At 35.9% G+C, this 19363-nt stretch overlaps 1 protein-coding gene across 7 annotated transcripts in view; it reads left to right on the forward strand.

Annotated features, from left to right (window-relative positions):
- The window catches only part of CRPPA (CDP-L-ribitol pyrophosphorylase A), a 302846-nt gene that overhangs the window by 118705 nt on the left and 164778 nt on the right, over positions 1-19363 (forward strand). For all 7 annotated transcript variants that reach the window (XM_082693009.1, XM_082693007.1, XM_082693011.1 and 4 more), the window contains one exon: positions 17571-17668. In XM_082693009.1, coding sequence (XP_082549135.1) covers positions 17571-17668 — 98 coding nt within the window. The remainder of the gene's footprint in view (positions 1-17570; positions 17669-19363) is intronic.

Raw genomic sequence — 19363 nt, forward strand, 5'->3', positions numbered from 1 at the left:
GATATTATTTGAGTATTTTTTTTTCCAGATAAGACTTGGCTAGAGTATTATTATCAATTGATAATAATTGAAGAAACATCTCTTGGTTTTATTGATCTTTTTTTTTTTTAGTTTCTATATCATTAATTTCTGCTCTGAACTTTATTATTTCCTTCCTTCTGTGGGTTTTAGATTTTGTTTGTTCTTCTTTTCCTAGTTTCTCTAGGTGGAAAGTTAAACTTTTTGAGATCGTTCTTGCTTCTTGAGGTGGGCCTGTATTGCAATATACTTCTCTCTCAGAACTGCTTCTGCTGCATCCCCAAGGTTTTGGAACATTGTGTTTTCATTTTCATTTGTTGCCATATACTTTATTTTTTTTTTTTAAGATTTTATTTATTTGACAGAGATCACAAGTAGGCAGAGAGGCAGGCAGAGAGAGGAGGAAGCAGGCTTCCCACTAAGCAGAGAGCCCGATGTGAGGCTTGTTCCCAGGACCCTGGGATCATGACCTGAGCTGAAGGCAGAGGCTTTAACCCACTGAGCCACCCAGGCGCCCCTGTTGCCATATACTTTTTAATTTTTTCTTTTATTTCCTGACTGAACCATTCATTGCTTAGTAGCATACTATTTAACCTCCATGTATTAGTAGCTTTTCCAGATTTTTTCTTGTGGTTAACTTCTAGTTTCCTAGTGTTGTGGTCAGAAAATATGAATGGTTTGACTTCAAGCTTCTTGAATTTGTTGAGACTTGTTTTGTGGCCCAATATGTGATCTATTCTGGACAATGTACCAGGAACACTTGAATGTGTATTCTGTTTCAGGATGCACTGTTCTGAATAAATCTTTTAGATCCATCTGTTCCATTGTGTCATTCAAAGCCATTGTTTCCTAGTTGAGTTTCTGTTTGGATGATCAATGGGTTGTTAAAGTCCCTTACTATTACTGAATTATTGACTAGTTCCTTTATGTTTGTTTTTAACTCTTATTGTTTTGGTGCTCCTAGGTTGGGTGCCTGAATATTTACAACTGTGTTGTCCTCTTGTTGGGTTATCTCCTTTTATTATTAGATAGTGTCCTTCTGTCTCTTGTTAAAGTCTTTGTTTTAAAGTCTATTCTGTCTGATACAGTGTTGTTACTCTGGCTTTCTTTTTACATCCATTTGCGTGATCGTTCTCCATCCCTTCCTTTCAATCTGCAGGTGTCTTTAGGTCTAAAATGAGTCTCTTGTAGGCAGCATATAAATGGGTCTTTTTTTTTTTTAAGATTTTATGTATTTATTTGACAGAGAGAGATTGATGTGGGACTTGGTCCCAAGACCCTGAGATCATGACCTGAGCCGAAGGCAGCAGCTTAATCCACTGAGCCACCCAGGCGCCCGGGTCTTGTTTTTTTAATCCATTCTGTTACTCTTTGTTTTGACTGGAGCATTTAGTCCATTTATATTCAAAGTAATTATTGATAGACATGTATTCATTTCTGATTCTTGTGTTATATGGTTGTTCCTGAAGATTTTCTCTGATCCTTTCTTGTTTGCTTTCATGTTTTCTTTAATAATCTATTTGGATTTCTTTCTCTTGATATATGGTTACCATTAAATTTGTATATAACCTCTCCTGCATATAGCAGTCTATGTTAAGTTGATGGTTGCTTAAGTTTGAAGCCATTCTTTACTCCTTTCCTCCTGTTTTAAGTACATGTTGTCATGTTTTCCACTGTTTTATTTTGTGAGTTTCTTGACTGAGGTTTTTTAATTTAATTTAATTTTTTTTACAGAAATACTCATTTTTACTGTTTTGTGTTTCCTACCTTCAAACTGTCACTTGTGGTCTCTCCTTTTCCTTCAAGGAATTCCCTTTAATATTTGTTATAGGACTGGTATAGTGCTCATGAACTCATTTAGTTGTGGTTTGTCTGGGAAACTCTTTATTTCTTTTTTTATTCTGAATGAGAGCCTTGCTGTATAGAGTGTTCTTGGGTACATATTTTTCACATTCGGCACTTTTGACTCTATCCCTTCTGGCTTGAGAAGTTTCTGCTGAAAAATTCTCTGGTAGACTTATGGCTTTTCCCTTCTATGTTACTGTTTTTGTCTTGCTGCTTTAAAATTTTTTATCTTTTTATTTTGCCAATTTAATTGCATTATGTCTTGCTGTGGATCTGCTTTGTTGATTTTGTTGGGGTTATCTGTATGTCCTGCATCTGGATATCTATTACCTTCCCCAGATGAAGTTTTCAGCTATTTCTTCAAATTTTATTTTTGCCCCCATTCTCTTTTTCTTCTTTGACTCTTGTAATACGGAGTAATATGGAGTTACTGTGTTCCCTAAGTCTATTCTCATGTTACATAGTTCTTTTCACTCTATTTTGTTCAGCTTGATTCGTTTCCATTACTCTGTCTTCTAGTTCATTAATTTGTTTTTTCATGTAGTGAGTCCTTTATCTCTGCTATGTTATTCCTTATCTCTTTGTTAAGGGTCTCACTTGTGTTTTCCACTCTTTTTCTCAAGTCTAGTGAGAATCTGTATGATCCTTGCTTTAAATACTCTATCCAGTGTGTGACATATCTATTTCACTTAGATTCTGGCTATGGGCTTATCTTATTTCATCTGGGATAAATTTTTCTGTCTTCTCATCTTATCTAAGTCTCTATGCCTATTTCTTTGTTTTAGGAAGATCAGCTACAACTCCTGTTCTTGAGGATAATGGTGTTAGGAAGAAGATGTCCGGTAGTGCCCTTCTGTGCAGTATTTCCTGTTCCCTATAGCCTGGTGTTTCTATGAGTGTCTCCAATGTGTGCTGTGTGCACTCAGCTGTTTTGTCCTCTCTGCTTTATCCTTCAGGCCAGTTGTTTGCAGAGGCTTTATGTCTGCTGTGGGCAGGGTTTGTTTCCGGAACTGTGGCTTTTTCTAAGTAGGGGTGCTCTGGTCTGCTTGTGATGAGAACTGTTGTCACCAGTACTGGAACCTTGCAAGGCTCTGCAACGTTCCCAAGGGATTAGGCTGGCCTTCAGGGGGCAGGGCCCACTGTAATGGGATTGAGGCAAGTGAGACTGGAAAAGGTAGTTCTACTGAAGCCCAGGGGAGTTAGGGCTTGGTGTAAGCAAGTGAGGTATAGGTGCTGTGCTAGTTCCTATATGTGGCCCTGTGCTTATGCTGAGGGATGGGAGAGGGAGATGGTGCCTGCCAGTTCCTTTGTTCCAGGAAGGGTCTGTCACTGAACACTGCCTCTCTGGGAAGTGCTCTGAGATGAGCACCTTACTTCTCCACTGTGTGCCCTGGGTTCTCTTCAGATTGCTATTTCTAAGCTGTCTATGTTCACGGATTGTTGGTTTTTGCCTTCTCTCTAAGAGCGGCTCAGTGCCCTCAGGGCTCTATCCCAGCCACACTGGCTGACTTTTAAAACTCCAGTCTTTAAGCTCTACTCGTTGCCAGAAGTCATGAAATGGGTCCCCTCCTGCTTTCCAAACCAATTGCTATGGCGATTCAAAGCAGCATTTTACTCCTACTTTTCCTGAAGTAAAGAGTTGGTTCTGGTCGTTGTTCTTTATTATTTAACCCTTATAGGCTTCTGTAAGTGAAATTTAAAGCAAACTTTTCTAGAGAGTAGTGTGATTAATAATCTCAACAAGATACTGAAATTACAGGATAAGTTTATAAATAGCTACTTAACAAAGAGGACACACAGCTGGTTGAGCCCCCCTACCCCCAAGCCTCTTCTGCTTGCTCAGACGTACCCAAACCATTAAAATACTAACAGATGCCAGCAGTAACATATTTTATCTAGATTTACATATGACATACAGTCCCAACCAAAACTTAATTTAACATGCTGACAGATCCTATCTTGGCGAAAGGAGCAGTATTTTTAAATTTTCATAGTACCCCCATGGAATTTTAAAATAAGAGATTACATTTATTTTCTACCATCATCCTTCAACCAATCTTTTAATATATTTAATTTTGTGGCTAAAAGCTGTTTAAAAATTGTTTTATTCTCTCTGGATTATAATTGTACAAACCCAAGAAAGCTTTGTGCTATAAAAAAAGCCTCATGATGCCTCTTGTCATATGATGGTTTATGTAAACATGAGAAAACAGTGAAAACAAAATACTTTAATTTTTCAATGACTTTAGTTAATAGTAGTTAAAAATAGTTAATATTCACATAAAAAATGTTTCCTATTTGTTAAATTAATGGACTTTGATTTCTCAAATACAACATCTGTTGATTCAGAAACTTAGAATATTTTCTGAAAATAGTTTTTTTTTCAACATCATGGATAGAAAAGTAATTCTTTTATTATTAAGCATTTTTGAACAGGTAAATTATGAATCCCCATATGGCTGCCTTTGTTTGTTTGTAGAAAAGCATTTGAATCATTTTGTGCTTATACATTGAAAGTAGCTGAATGTACTTATAAATTGGCTCTAACTGAAAGAAATAAAATAAAATCACATGTGAATAAAATAGATTCAGTGTTAATGAGAACTAGGAAGACTCAGAACTAGAAAGACTCATTGTGATATTATGTGTTTTATGCATATGAAGAAACTAATGCCTTATTATTTTTGTGATTCATATTTACACTTAATATCATGGTAGTTTAAGTGCAATATATTTTTAATCTTCTTAATCAAATTGAAAGAATGAGAAACTTTAAATCAGGTTTTCTCCATCTGTAACTGGACAGTGTTCTGCATCTGTGGTATGTCTTCATCAGGTTTTTCTTGTTAAATATCCAGTGATGGCACCATTTATGTCATTAACCATGCTTTTTGAACAATGCAGTGTGACAGCTAAGATTTACGTAGAAACTATAATTTTTGATGTATCTGGCTTTTGACTGTGATTCTTTATTTTCCACATTTTCACATTAATACCATAACTTCTTTGTACATAAGTTTTTGTTCTTCACTGTCTTGAAAGTAATACTGTGAGTGTATCTTACGTGAATCTGTAAGAACATTTGCGTCAAGCTTTAATTAGTTAGAACAGGAAGGTTGCAATATAATTTAATAGCAGTTTGGTTTCCTTGGAATCTTACTGTAAAAAAATGTAAATTAGAAAGTTAAATATTTGGGTGAAGATTAGAGAAAGTAGAGTGCACTTTAGTTTTATAATTTCTTTTATTTGTCACTAGTGAGATGTTAATTAAAACATAGGGATGTTAATTTGTCATATTCAAAAACTTCTAAGGTCACAGTGAGTTACTAAGCAACTAGCTAAATAAGACTTGATAAGACAAAAGCCAGCCAATTATACTTGACTCTGATGGAGGTAGAATTTAAAACAAAAACTCCAAACAAGATGTTTATGCTTAAAGAACGATACACTTTGTAAATATACTGGTGAGTGATTAGGCTTTAAAAATTGTATTTCCTTTAAGTTAATTTCTTTTAACTCAGAATATATACTTTGGAAAACAATATATATATATTGCATCATTTACTTGGAAAATAGTAGTATGTTACATGTAAAAACATGTTCAAGAGATGAGGTGTCACGTTAATGCTCCTTACTTGTAGTTGTAAGGTAGGAAACTTAATCCTGATTTCAGTGACTCATTTAAAAATGTGGTGAAGATCTGATCTAACAAATCTTGAAAAAAAAAATCTCCCTGTGGGGGCGCCTGGGTGGCTCAGTGGGTTAAAGCCTCTGCCTTCGGCTCAGGTCATGATCCCAGGGTCCTGGGATTGAGTCCCGCATCAGGCTCTCTGCTCCGCAGGGAGCCTGCTTCCTCCCCTCTCTCTCTGCCTGCCTCTCTGCCTGCTTGTGATCTCTGTCTGTCAAATAAATAAATAAAATCTTTATAAAAAAAAAATCTCCCTGTGTATCATTACCAATGCCCTTCATTTGAAATATGTATAATCAACAGTAGAGATAACTTCTCTGAAGACCATTTTAACCTTTCAAAGTGGGTATGTGTGATGTCTTTTACAAGTCTCTCTGTATCATCCCTGTTGTCCACTTGTCCTGTAGACATGGCTTGTTGGTTTTTTTCCTTTATTGGCCATATGCTGCCTCCCTCTCTATTCTAAAATTTTCCTCTTTTAAGATGTTTAGGGAAATCTGAGGCCTTTTCCTATCTATTAAAATGAGACATGGACCTCAGGGCTCAGCAGTTGTGATTCTGTTTAATACTATTTTACAGTCTTTGCTGTGAGAGAGAAAATATACTCAGATTGGCTGCTGACTGAAGGAATTAAAAAGTGAATGGCAGATGACTGTCATTTTGAATGGTTTAGGACTAGAAATATCTTTTGGATGTGAATGATGTTGGATTTTATACAGTTGTTTATTTATCTAAGAATACTAAAATTTTGGCTTAAGAGGTCAGTGTAGTGAATAATGAGCCTTGATGAAGTCGTGGTTTTAAGATCTAAGAAAACAATGCTGACCTGGATTTTTTGGCCACTTGGTGGTGGAACTAACTGGTATTTAGATTTGCCTCTACTCGGCGATATTTGAAACCTTGTAAAACACACCATCCAGACCACTCTTGAACTGTTACTGATTATTATTTTTTTAATAGATTTTTATTTATTAGAGGGCTGGGGGAGGAGCAGAGAGAGAGGGAGAGGGACAAGCAGACTCTACACTGAGCGCAGAGTTCGACGTGGTGTTTGATCCCAGGACCCTGAGATCATGACCTGAGTGGAAACTCATGGCTGAGCCATCCAGGTGTGCTGAGTCCTTACTGATTATCCATTGTAGGCATATTTCTAGGTATTCCTTGGTCCTCTTAGTGTGTCTCTGAGTCTTTCATGTGATACAGAGAAGGGTGCACCTGTTAGAAAATTTTAATATTACTGTTTTTCTGAAATTCAATGGGAAGGCTCCAAATTTACATGTATTTTCTAATAGTTGGAGGAGACCCATATAGTTCATGTACACTAACAGGTCCAATGTTCAAGGACAATAAGAGGAACCTTAAAAGATGAGTATATTACATTATTATTTTTTAAAAGATTTTATTTATGTATTTGTCAACAAGAAAGAGCACAAGTAGGGTAAGGGATGGAGGGAGAGGGAGAAGCAGGCTCCCCCCTGAGCAGGGAACTCTCTGTGGGACTCAATACCAGGACCTGAGCTGAAAGCAGACACTTAAGTGACTGAGCCACACTGGCATCCCACATTATTAGTTTGACCTTATTCATAATCTTCTTTATATGGCATCTCCTACTTCCTATAAAGGACTTTGGAATAATACTGGAATTAAATATTTTTGACATATTGTAAATGAATATATTTTGCCAGACCACATACCCATGAGTATATTATATACTAGTTTTTAGACTCATTTATAAACTTAAAAATTTATACATGATAGCTCCCGTTTCATATAAAAGACTTTAGAATAACACTAGAATTAAACATTTGTTGACAACATGTTGTACGTGAAAATATTTTGCTAAATCATGTATCCTAACAAAAGGTGGTTAAGTTTTAGATTACAAAGCATATTAAACCAGGGAATTAGAAGTCCTGAAGAAATTCCATTGTACTTATGACTTCAGTGAAGCTTGAGAGAATTTCAGGAGTTTGTCGGATGAATCTGGTGATCTATTGAAAACATGGACATTCTGGCTATCATGCTAGGAGTCCTTTCCTGCACTTTCCAGGGTAGATGGAGTACTGATAATGTTTCTGCCTCTCTGCTACTATCAACTCTGTGAAGAGCAAAGAAATTAGCAGAGGCAGAGGACCATTTTCTGTTGAAAGGAAGAACTTCCATGTCTTTTCTCACTTTAATTTGGAACCAGTAGAACGTAGTTGTACCATACGAAAGTCTAGCACAAAATGACAACTGACCTTGTGAGAAGTTGTCCCCTATTTTATATATCTTCATGTGTTTCAGTAAATGCTTAATTGGTTTTGAGATTTGAGAATTTTGTCTCTCCGGTACATTGTGAACCACTGAGGCAGCTGACTTCTAAGTAAAATTCTATGTCTTGAAGCATCTGAATTAGGGTTCTGTTGTTAATAAATATGCAAATGAGACTGTGGGTTTGATTTTTTTTTTAAGATTTTATTTATTTATTTGACAGAGAAAGATAATAAGTAGCCAGAGAGGCAGGCAGAGAGAGAGAGAGAAGCAGGCTCACCGATGAGCAAAGAGCCTGATGTGGGGCTCGATCCCAAGACCCTGAGATCATGACCCGAGCCGAAGGCAGCAGCTTAACCCACTGAGCCACCCAGGTGCCCCTGTGGGTTTGATTTTGAAATGTTTACATGGTCTCTTCTGTAGTGGTGTAGCGTGGATAATATTGTTCTGTTCTGTTAGATAAGCAGCCAGTAGTGTAATCTTTTGTGACTGGGTAGGCATGTAACGAGCACTTCATTTCTACCATGTTTCAGTGACTCTGAGGTATAGTTGATTGCAAGCAATATTTTTATACTAAGGGGTAAAGATAAATGATATCAATAAAACTAGGGTAGAAAGTTTTATGATTTAGAAGCTTTATTTTTTCATTTTAAAGAGAGCGTGTGCATGGGGGTGTGGAGCAGAGGGAGAGAGTAACTTTAGCAGACTCTTTCCGAGTGCATAGCCCAATGTGGGGCTCAATCACAAGACCCTGAGATCATGAACTGAGCTGAAACTGAGATAGACACTTAACCAAGTGCACCATCCAGGTGCCTCTAAAAGTTTAGAAACTTTCATAAAAAATCAATTGAGTTCTATATTACGGCATAGAATTTTATTATAATTGTTCTTGTGTAAAAAGACATAGGATTCTGGTTCTGGGTAAGGTGGAACAAGAATACCCTTATTCTCCACTGAATGAACATGAGCAGAGTAAATAGAATAGGTATTTAGGTATTTGAGGTTATAAATAAAGTAATAGCAGGTAGAACAGTGAATAATACCCAACTTTCCAGTACTGTGTAATGATCAGTGAATATTATCATTTTGTTCCTCTGCTATATCCTGACTTGGATCCGGTGTGGCCCAAAGCTGCCAAGTGAGCATTGGAGTAGGCAGAGCCCCAAGAGAAGCCCCCTGAATCTGGCTACATAGGCAAGAAGGGATCTCCTAATGTTCCAATAGTGAAGATTACCTTTTTTCCCCCCCTCCCTCCTCTAATGATTATCTCCCCAAGCAAACCTGTGGCTGCAGTGGCACTGACAGTGGCAACAATGGATGCCCAGAGATTTATAAAATTCTGAGAGAAGTGACATTGTTCTAGCATCAGGATTGCTGTGGCTTGAAGAGGTGGGGTGAACACTGTTGCTGTTCTTGCTGTCTTTCTTTTGCTTAACTTCGCTTCTGGGTATAGTCGTGGGAGGTGTGCAAAGTGGGATAAAGTCCCAGCTCTCTGGTAGAAGTGCTGAAAAGGGGTACACTAGAGAGATGGAGTGTACAGGAGAGACTTATGCAAGAGAATATTACCTAGATATTCAGGATATAATCCAAGATGAGTGGGAATACAAAGAACTATGAAAATAGAAACTTAAATTGGGAAAGAACCATTTAGAAGCTCATGCTGAGATGACACCAATGTTGGGAATTACCTGGCAAATATTTTAAAGTCCTGATTATAAAGATGGTGCAAATAAGGGGAAATTCTCTTGAAAGAAAGGCATAGAAAATCTAAAGAAAAGCCAAATAGAAATTCTAGAACTGAAAAATACATCAACCAAAGTGAAAAACTTACCAAATGGCTTAATAACAGAATAGAGATATCAGAGAAAGTTCTAGTAAAGGTAACATAGATCATTGGAAAATTTTCAGTCTGAGCTACAGAAGCCAGAGGTTGGGGGGAAAAAGAATAGTGCTCCAATGTCATGCATTGCTGGTGGTAAGGTAAAATGGTACAGCCAAGCTGGAATGCTGTTTGAGAGTTCTTAAAGAGAAAAGTGTATATTTACCATATGAGCCAGAATCCTTTTCCAGTGCATTTACCCTAGAGAAAGGAAGCCTTACACCCACATAGAAAACTATGAATGTTTTATGGCAGTTCTGTTCATAATCTTCAGAAGTATTTAGCAGTCAAAATATTCTCCTTTGGATGAATTGATAAAATGTGGTACATCCGTATAATGGAGTACAACTCAGAAATGATACAAACTGTCAATATGTCAAATAATTTAAATCTCAGAGTAATTCTACCCAGTGCTGGATGATATTCTCAAAAGGTTACATTTTGAGTGATTCCATGTGCGATAGTCTGAAAGAGACTGAACTATAGAAACAACAAAAATCAGAGTGTGCCCACCTTGTAGCGGGGTGAATACAGAGATGACATGAGGGATTGAACAGCTTGGTATGCTGATGTGGTGGTTACACAAATTCATAATGTGTTAAACTTAGGGAAATGACACAGAGGTAATTGTAGTGCATACCCATGCAGAGAAAGTTAGGGATCAGTATATCTTCATTTGGCCCTGAAGGGTAGCATTTCTAAGATGTTATTTAAATTTCAGGAAGTTACACAGCGGAAACATGGGGCTTTTAATTAATGAAATAAAGTAAGTGTTGGAAGTTTGCCAGGTACTAAATTAAAAGCAATGAAGAAAAGACTATATTTTCCCCTACTATAATGTCATTTTTCATTAAAACCTCTTAGGCCTTAGCATTTGGAAGAGAAGGATTTGCTAGAAACTGCAGAGAATCTTTTTTATTCCATGAATGTATGAGACTACCATTTGACATGTGTGGCTCCAGTTAAAAAAGTGGGAAAACTCCTGAATTTGGAAATTCCTTATTTTGCTTATAGGTTCTATCAGCATGTGGAATGTTTGAGGTTTTCATTCTAGACCAGAGTGCCTGATTTGAATCTTGACTCTTCAGTTTGTTAGCTGAATATAATCCCAGGCAAACCATTTAAATCTTTATCTGTAAGGAGCACATGATAATTCTGCCTGCATCGTAAGATTTTGGTTAGAATGCACATTTATTATAACATTTTACATAATATTTGTGAATTACCCAGTGAGAAATCATCCAGTGTTTGGCTGAGTTACTCTGGTGCTCAATTTTTCTTACTGAAAGGGTGCTAATATCATTTATTTATTAGTAACAGCACTTTTATGAACTAGAATTTAAAGGACTCTGTGGTAAGTTGAATTTGTAATGCTTAGCACCCTGTGAATAAAAATAATGTTCTTGTTATCGATACTTTTAGCTTTTTACTTAATTTACTATTTTTTAAAATTATTCTTATTTTATTATTATTATTTTTTTAAGTAGACTCCACACCCACCAGGGGACTTGAATACAACTCCCTGCATCAAAGGTCAGATGTCTACTGACTAAGCCAGCTAGGCACCCATCGCCTTCCTCTTAATTTAAATGTTTAAAAGTTTACCTATTGTTTTAACAGTTTGTTAGGTATCGTTATGTGATATACTGAAGACCTTTATCTTGTCCCTTGATCTTATAGAAAGATACTTCCTGAATGAGTAAAACTATAGACAAAAGGACTGGTGTGTTTACATAAATATTTTTCTACTTCTGTTTTTTAAAACGTTTTGCTGTCAAACCACAGACAACAAAAATCCAAGCCAGATCTGTAGCTTAAAGAGTAATATGCTTATCTGTGTAGTATCACACAGATCACGAATAAAACTTTGCCACTCATACCAGAGGCTTTTTCTTTCAATTTTATCCAGTTAAAACCTGTTCCCTCTTCAAAAGTAGTAGCTATCAAGATTTTACAGCAATTTTCTTACTTCTTCCGAGCTTTATCACTCAGATTTACATTTCTAGACACTATGGTTTTGGTGTGTGTGTGTGTGTGTCTGTGTGTGCGTGTTTCAAAGTCCTGGTAAGTCTCACTTACTCTACAGGTTCCCCATCCTTTTATTCCTTTTATTTTGCTTATGCTTTGTCTTTTGCTGAACCCAACCTGTTTGATCTGTAGATTTTTGTCCTATTTTGAATTTTGAGGAGTATATTCTTGCATGGAGCAATTACACTTTTTTTTTTTTTTTTTTTTGGTCTTCTACAAAGTGACAGCTGGCTCTAGAAGCTTAATCAGATTTAGTTTCATCTCCTTAGTAAGACTAGAGGTGGTATGAGTTTTTAATTAGGAGATACCAAATGTCTAGCTATCTTTTATTTTCTGATGATAGCAGCCATTGATATTCATTGCCTAGATTTGTTATACATAGTGGGTGTGGGCACTGTAAATTATGTTGACAAGTTCAAAATCTACAAAGCCAGTGTTACAGTTCAAGCTATAAGGCTGGCAGGCCGCTGTAGAACCAGGAAAAGCCAGTATTTGGGTTCTAATATGATTAAGCAGGAAGTTCCTCTCTTACACCTGGCAGGCAAAATCTTTGTTCTATTCAGATCTTCAACTAATTGGATGAGGCCCATTCACATTAGGGAGCGCAATCAGCTTTGCTTACTTTACCAGTTTAAATGTAAACCATCTAAAAATACCCTCACAGAAACACCCACATTATGTTTGACTAAATAGTTGAACACCCCATTACTCAGTCAAGTTGACATATAAAATTAACCAGTATAGTCAATAAAGTAAAATCAAAGAGTACCTTATTTTTAGCATAATTACTATTGACAATTATATGTATACCTTAACCCTTTAAAAGTTCTCACACATGGGGATGGCATAATAACTGAAAAACTTGGGTTTATTAATTAATGCTTACAGCTTTTTAATACTAACCTGTAGACGACAGGTCATGTTCCATTGGAATTTTCTATTAAGTCACATTGAGTTGTGTGATACCTGGATACTGTATGTAAATAGTTTTCAATAAATACAAGTATGTGTTTTAAAAAAAGATTTTTTGAAGGAAAATTACCCTCAGGTTCAGGTATTGAAATACCTCATTTGCCTCATTTAAACCATCCTTTTAGGAAGATTTTAAGAAGATACTGTATAAAAGAGTGCAGTGACTAAAACTTAAAAGTTAATATTGGCAATAAGGTTGACAGGTCAGGTGTGATCTGAATTTAATTCCAGTATTTTTCTAATTTATCTTTGTATCTTTTTGAGGGGCAAGAACAAAGATTGGATTCTTGTAATAGAGTTTTTATGATTCCGGGAAGCAGAACGATTTTATGGTCCTCCCCCATGCTATTGTTGTGTTTATTTTAACCTGGAACAATTTCTAAGAAGCGGTTTACTAACAGTTAGGAAAACAGTAACATTTCTAAAGACTCCTGGTTTTTTTTATTTCATTATTAACCTCAAGGAAGTTGTTAAATTCTTTGCTTTGAGAAATAATAAATATTAATCATATTTGGAAAGTTTTATGCTTCATGAAAAAATGAATTTGAAATATTATATATTTTTTCCTCTTTCAGTTGGGGGATATTAGAATAAGTGTGGAACTAAAGGAGTTTGAATTTATTTGAGCCCTGCTTCTCTAGCTACATTCTTTTCAATTTTGAGTCTCCACTTGCTTTGCACAAGCATAGTCTCTGCTGTTATCTGTTGTTGGTGAAGATTTTAAGTACATTAACATTCCCAATTAGGGTTGTCTGTGTATGTTTGTGGGATTATTAGTAGACATCACATGAGAGAGATGCTTCACCCTTGATCTAATGGGTAAACTCATATGTGAATGATCAGTAGGTATCCATTTTAGTTTCAAGTTCAGGGATGAAAACATAGGACTGTTACTCAAGTTGTGTATTTCATTGTTATATATAAATACTGCATTTAGGGTAAATATTAAAACTTGAGAGGTATTAGTGGGATAAAATTGAGATGGATTTTAAAAATATATTATTGGTTTCAGAGGTAGAGATAAGTGATTCATCAGTCTTATATAATACCCAGTGCTCAGTATATCGCCCTCTACCCAGTTACTCCAGCCCCTCCCCTCTAGCAACCCTCAGTTTGTTTCCTGTGAGTAAGAGTCTCTTACGGTTTATCTCCCCCTCTGATTTCACCTTGTTTCATTTTTTCCTCTCTTCCTCTTTGATCCTATGAGTTGTTTTTTAAATTCTACAAATGTGTTTTTTAAAAAACGATTTTACTGTTTGAAAGAGAGAGAGAGTGCACACTTGTATGCATGAGTGTGAGCATGGGAGAGGAGCAGGAGAAGTGGGAGAAGCAGACTCCCCACTGAGCAGAGTGCTAGAGGACTGGGGGCTGGATCCCAGGACAGTGAACTCATGACATGAGCTGAAAGGAAGGGTCCAATGCTTAAGGGACTGAGCCACCCAGGAGTTCCCCCTCTCTTTTTCTTCAAACAAACACTGAGATAATTAAGACCACAGGGAACAATTGAAATGAGAGATGAGTCATATCTTCAGTCGACAAAAAGAATTTTAATTTGTAATTTTTGTTGAATCCATGTGATTGTAATAACATTTATTATGTGAACACTTATTAAGGATTTACTTGGAGTAGGCACTCTATGTAACTTTAGGTATATTAACTCATCTAAATATTATCACAATCTCATAATATTGGGTCCTTTATTCAATGTTTCCCTCATTTCTTTTATATTTATAAATTCTTTGTAGAAAGTTCGGCTCTACATAGAAATTAATTTTTCTATGAATATGTGAATATAATCATACATCAAAATATTGTTAAAATATGAATGTGCTATTTACAGAATTTTTGGATATTGAATTGGATTCCTATAGCATTTTAAAAATTGCATATGGCTTAATAATTTAACAAATATTATTGAATGCTGAAGAATTGCCTTGTATCTGTAAGTGATGAATGTTGCATATTTTTTCTTATATTACCTTTATAACATTGGGCAAGAAATTGTGAACTCCAGTGAGCCATGCAGGTCAGAGTAGGAATTGGGTGGATTTGGGTTCTTTAAAAAGTTTGACACTAGAAATCTCAAAGGCAATTGACTAACAAAACTTCTTTCTCACAACTCAGGAGTTGTTTCTGATGGGCAACTGGTGTTGAGAACCGTTCAATTTGGGAACTGGTGAAGATTCAACCTAGTGTGTAGAATGTGAATGGCACTGGATAGGTCGAGGATTTTATATTACTAGAGGAAAGGACATCTCAGTAGGGACAGTGGACACTGTAAAGAAAATGACAAGTCTGGCACAGACTACTGTGGAGTACAAATAACTGGGAATTACAAGACATTGGCAGACAGTGTAGAAATCACCACGATAAGAGATTTACCTTACTTATTTTTACATTGCCTTAAATCTAGGTTTTTAGGTTTTTTCAGTTGGTCTTCCCTGAATTGAGTGGTGAAATTATTTTTTATCCAGTTTCACTGAGATATAATTGACACATAACATCATGTAACAGGATGATTTGAAATAAGTATGTATAGTGAAGTGATTAACACAGTAAGATTAATACACCCACCACATCACGTAGTTAAAATGTTTTTTAAAAGATGAGTTTTAAGGTCTCCTATTACATGCATGTGCATGTGTGTGACACATACATATACACATGTACATATACATATACATTCTTTTTTATGCTTTATTTGTTTTGGAGGGTAAAATATTTTTTATTTTAGTATACTTTGAAACAAAAGATGAAAGAATAGTACACTTAACTTGCATTTGTCTTTCACCTAGATAGGCCAGTTCACCCATTGTTTATAGATTGTCCCCTTTGCTTTATCATGTCTATCCATGTTTTCTTTTTCTTGTTTAGCCAACAGAATTGGGATTTAGTTAGAGGGTGTTTGCTAAATTTATGGTAATTTGTTGTACAACAAACACAAAAATAAAAATATGCTATGTAATTCATGAAACTTCATGAGAAATAACAAATGAGAAATTACAGTAGAAATTACAAAATGTTAAATGAGAGGAAAAGTGAATGAAATCTTTTAAATGGAAAAAGAAATAATTTAAACTGAATGAAAATATCACAATATGTGAAATAAAGCTGAGGCTGTGAATTAGAGGAAAATTTGAGGCTTTATATGTAATCGGATAATAAAGGAAAAGCTGGAAGTAAACAATTTAAGCACCTTTTTCAAGAAAACAGCAAACGAAATCCAAAGATAGTTGAAGGAAGAAGATAATGGATAGTAGAAATTTAAGAACTAGAAAATAAACATACAAGAGAATCATCAAAGCTTTTCTTTGAAAATGTTAATAGAATTGATAAAGCCTTGGCAAGAGTGATCATGAAAAAAATTCTTTCTGTAAAGTCAGGTTCCTGGACTCTCTTACATGGCTTTAGGAAATAAAGTGTCATCATGAAGATTGGTATTGATCAAACATATAGCTAGCTCTAGCACCATAAAATATTCTTGATAAGTGGGAAGAAATAATACTAGGAGTACTATTAATTGGTGAGATTGTTAATATTTTAAAAGGTCTATTCTCCCCAGCTTTGTTAGGGAAATGATAAACTATCACTATATCAATGTTTATATACACCAAATTATATAACCCTGTCCATGAAGAAGCGGCTGGGTTAAATGTTAATCAGATGGGTTTCTTATTTAAAATTCAGCCTTTTTTCTTTATTCTTCATTTAATACCATGCAGCATCTTCTTATAGATATGACTTGCTTTTTTTTTTCTTTTTTTAAGATTTTATTTATTTATTTGATAGAGAGAGAGAGAGGGATCGCAAATAGACAAGGAGTCAGGCAGAGACAGAGAGGGGGGATGCATGCTCCCCACTGAGCAGAGAGCCCGATGCGCGGCTCTATCCTAGGACCCTGAGATCATGACCTGAGCCGAAGGCAGAGGCTTTAACCCACTGAGCCACCCAGGTGCCCCCATGCAGCATCTTCTTCACTGTCAGCAATATAGCAATTTCTTAGCCTTTTAGATCTGTCTACTATAGATGAAGGCTACATATCTTTTCAGAGTTTGCATGCAGGGTTAACAAAGGTGAATATTATTAGGTCATATGTTTTTTTTTTTTTTTTTTAAAGACCCCATTTATTTATTTGACAGAGAGAGATCACAAGTAGATGGAGAGGCAGGTAGAGAGAGAGAGAGAGGGAAGCAGGCTCCCTGCTGAGCAGAGAGCCGGATGCGGGACTCGATCCCAGGACCCTGAGATCATGACCTGAGCCGAAGGCAGCGGCTTAACCCACTGAGCCACCCAGGCGCCCCTAGGTCATATGTTTTTGAATCAGATCATGTCAAAGAGGTCTAACAAATTTGAAGAAAATTGGTTTAGCTCTTTTTACTTGTGGTAACACTTAAACGGGCAGGAACTTAATTATGTTTACCAAATTGAGAGGAATGCTAAGGAAATTGCAGTACTCACCCAGGGCGCTAGGTGGCACAGTGAGCTGAACACAGCAGCTATTGTCTAGCCAGGCAAGGGGATCTGCATGGGAGATGGGTTTTTATTGGATTCCTAGAAGACTCCAATAAATGTAGGAGGATTGAATTGTTAAGTCAAATGGCCATCACTTCCAGTTAGTCCTTTCCAAATGCATACTAAGATGGCTTATTTCTGTGGCTCACACAACTTTCTGGTTAGCTACCTACATGAAGTTGAATACATAACTTTATTGATGGGTGGTAATGGGTCAAGGACTTAGCAGTACAAACTCCAAGTGATTTCACTGGCATGAAGGTAAAACCTTCATAGTTAGACAGTTATGAATAGCAGTTAAGCCTTGATTTTAGTATACTAGCACTTTGTTCCATTTTCTGTTTGAAACTTAATATATATTTTTTTAAATCTCAGAAAGAATTTCACAACACATTTGCATAATTATGGACACAAAAGAAGATGAGAATCAAGTAGGCCATCATCTTGAAGAAATACTAAAAAATGAATTAAATGTAAGTATTCAAAAGTTGAGTTTCATGACATCAAAAAGTTGAGTTCCCTTTATTTCCCATTTTTGAGCTGATGAACTTCTTAGTTGAATTCATAATCGGGCTAAGGAAATGGAAGAAGGAGTAATAAGTGTGAGGAAGTCCATAGGAATTATTTGTAACTTTTACCACTAATGGCTTGGTCTATTTACTTCATTGACAACTTTTTGTCTTGAACTGTTTTGTTGGACAAAAGGATTTTATTTAAGTCATTTCCCTGTTTCTCTTAAAATATGTAACCATCTATCAGGGCTTATGATGAACAAGTGACAACCTTTCAACAGTGTACACAAATTCTACTTAAAAGCCAAAGGAAAAAGTTCATTTTAGTTAATTTTATCATGATAGTGCAGTTAGAAAGGGAACGGGCTCTGTTAGTACTGTCTGTGCTCAGATGGCAGCTTTTTTACTGCCTAATTTTCAAATAACTATAAAGTTTGAATTTAAAGTTTTAATTTGAATAAAACTTCAAGTACTTCAGAAAGCATCTGGCTTGTAGTAAATTTCTGGTGAAGATGAAACTGTAATAATTAAACTTTTGATGATGAGACAGATGTGTTTTAAGTAATGAATCCTATTAGTTTCCAAACTGAAGTCCTGATTTAGATATACGAACTGTAAAGCACATAGATCCCTGGAATATATAAAAATTTAGTGAACAGTAGTTTGGGATTAGTTCTGGAATCCAAATTTTTACACTTGATATTAGCCAAAAGGCTGAGAAGAGATAGAATCCAAATTTTTAACAAGGTCCTCCAGGTGGTATTAATGGCACTTGGTACAAATTCTACCAGTAGCACTTGGAGCAACAACTCAAAGCTGAAAGAAAATGATCACCATATCCAGTGTTTCCTAGGTACAAATGTTATACTACAATCTACTCTTCTTTATCACTTCTATCCATTGACTTTTTGGACATTTTCCCTTCATCCTTGGAAATTTTAGCATCTTGTGCTCTCTGCTTTCTTCCTCAAGTTCACCTGTTAAGAATCTATTCTTAAATTCCATTCCCTAGTTGCACAGCTGCATCTTGCAGAATATTTTACTGTCGGTAACTTTCCACTGTTTGACCCACTGAAGCACTCTTTCTGCCTCAAAAATAATCTTTTACCTTTAGGTAATCTCTTTTATTCTTTATCCAGTCAATGCAGAAGTCACTGAGATGGGACCGTGAAAGAATATCACTGGAGCTCTGGATATCAGTCACTCCGAAGTTTAGAGCGTTGGGTTTTTAAACTCTTGTTGAGCATCCAACTATTGTATTCTGTATGACTAATTCCTTTATTGATCTTTCTGGTATTGGACCCTGCAAGAAGTCCTTTTGATTACAATTATCATAGTATTCACTTTCTTTTGCTTCTTTTTCTGTATCTGTTTAGTGATGAAACACTAATTTAATACTAAATACTGTGTGTATTTAGGGATACACATAGTAGTACATGATTGGCCTGGTGTGATTTATTCATCACTCTGACCTCTTTTTCCTTTTTTTGTCCTTACCTTTTTCATTTCCAGAGATCTTCATCTTCCTACCCATTGGGTCCAGTCTGCATATTGCCATCATCTTAACAGTGTTGACAAAGTAAATACTAAGGCTATTTCTAAATTTCTTACTAGAATGTTTTGTCATTCCATATCTTTTGCTAACTTGCCCCTGCT

This window comes from Mustela nivalis, assembly GCF_964662115.1.
Source record: "Mustela nivalis genome assembly, chromosome: 12".
Lineage (NCBI taxonomy): Eukaryota > Metazoa > Chordata > Mammalia > Carnivora > Mustelidae > Mustela > Mustela nivalis.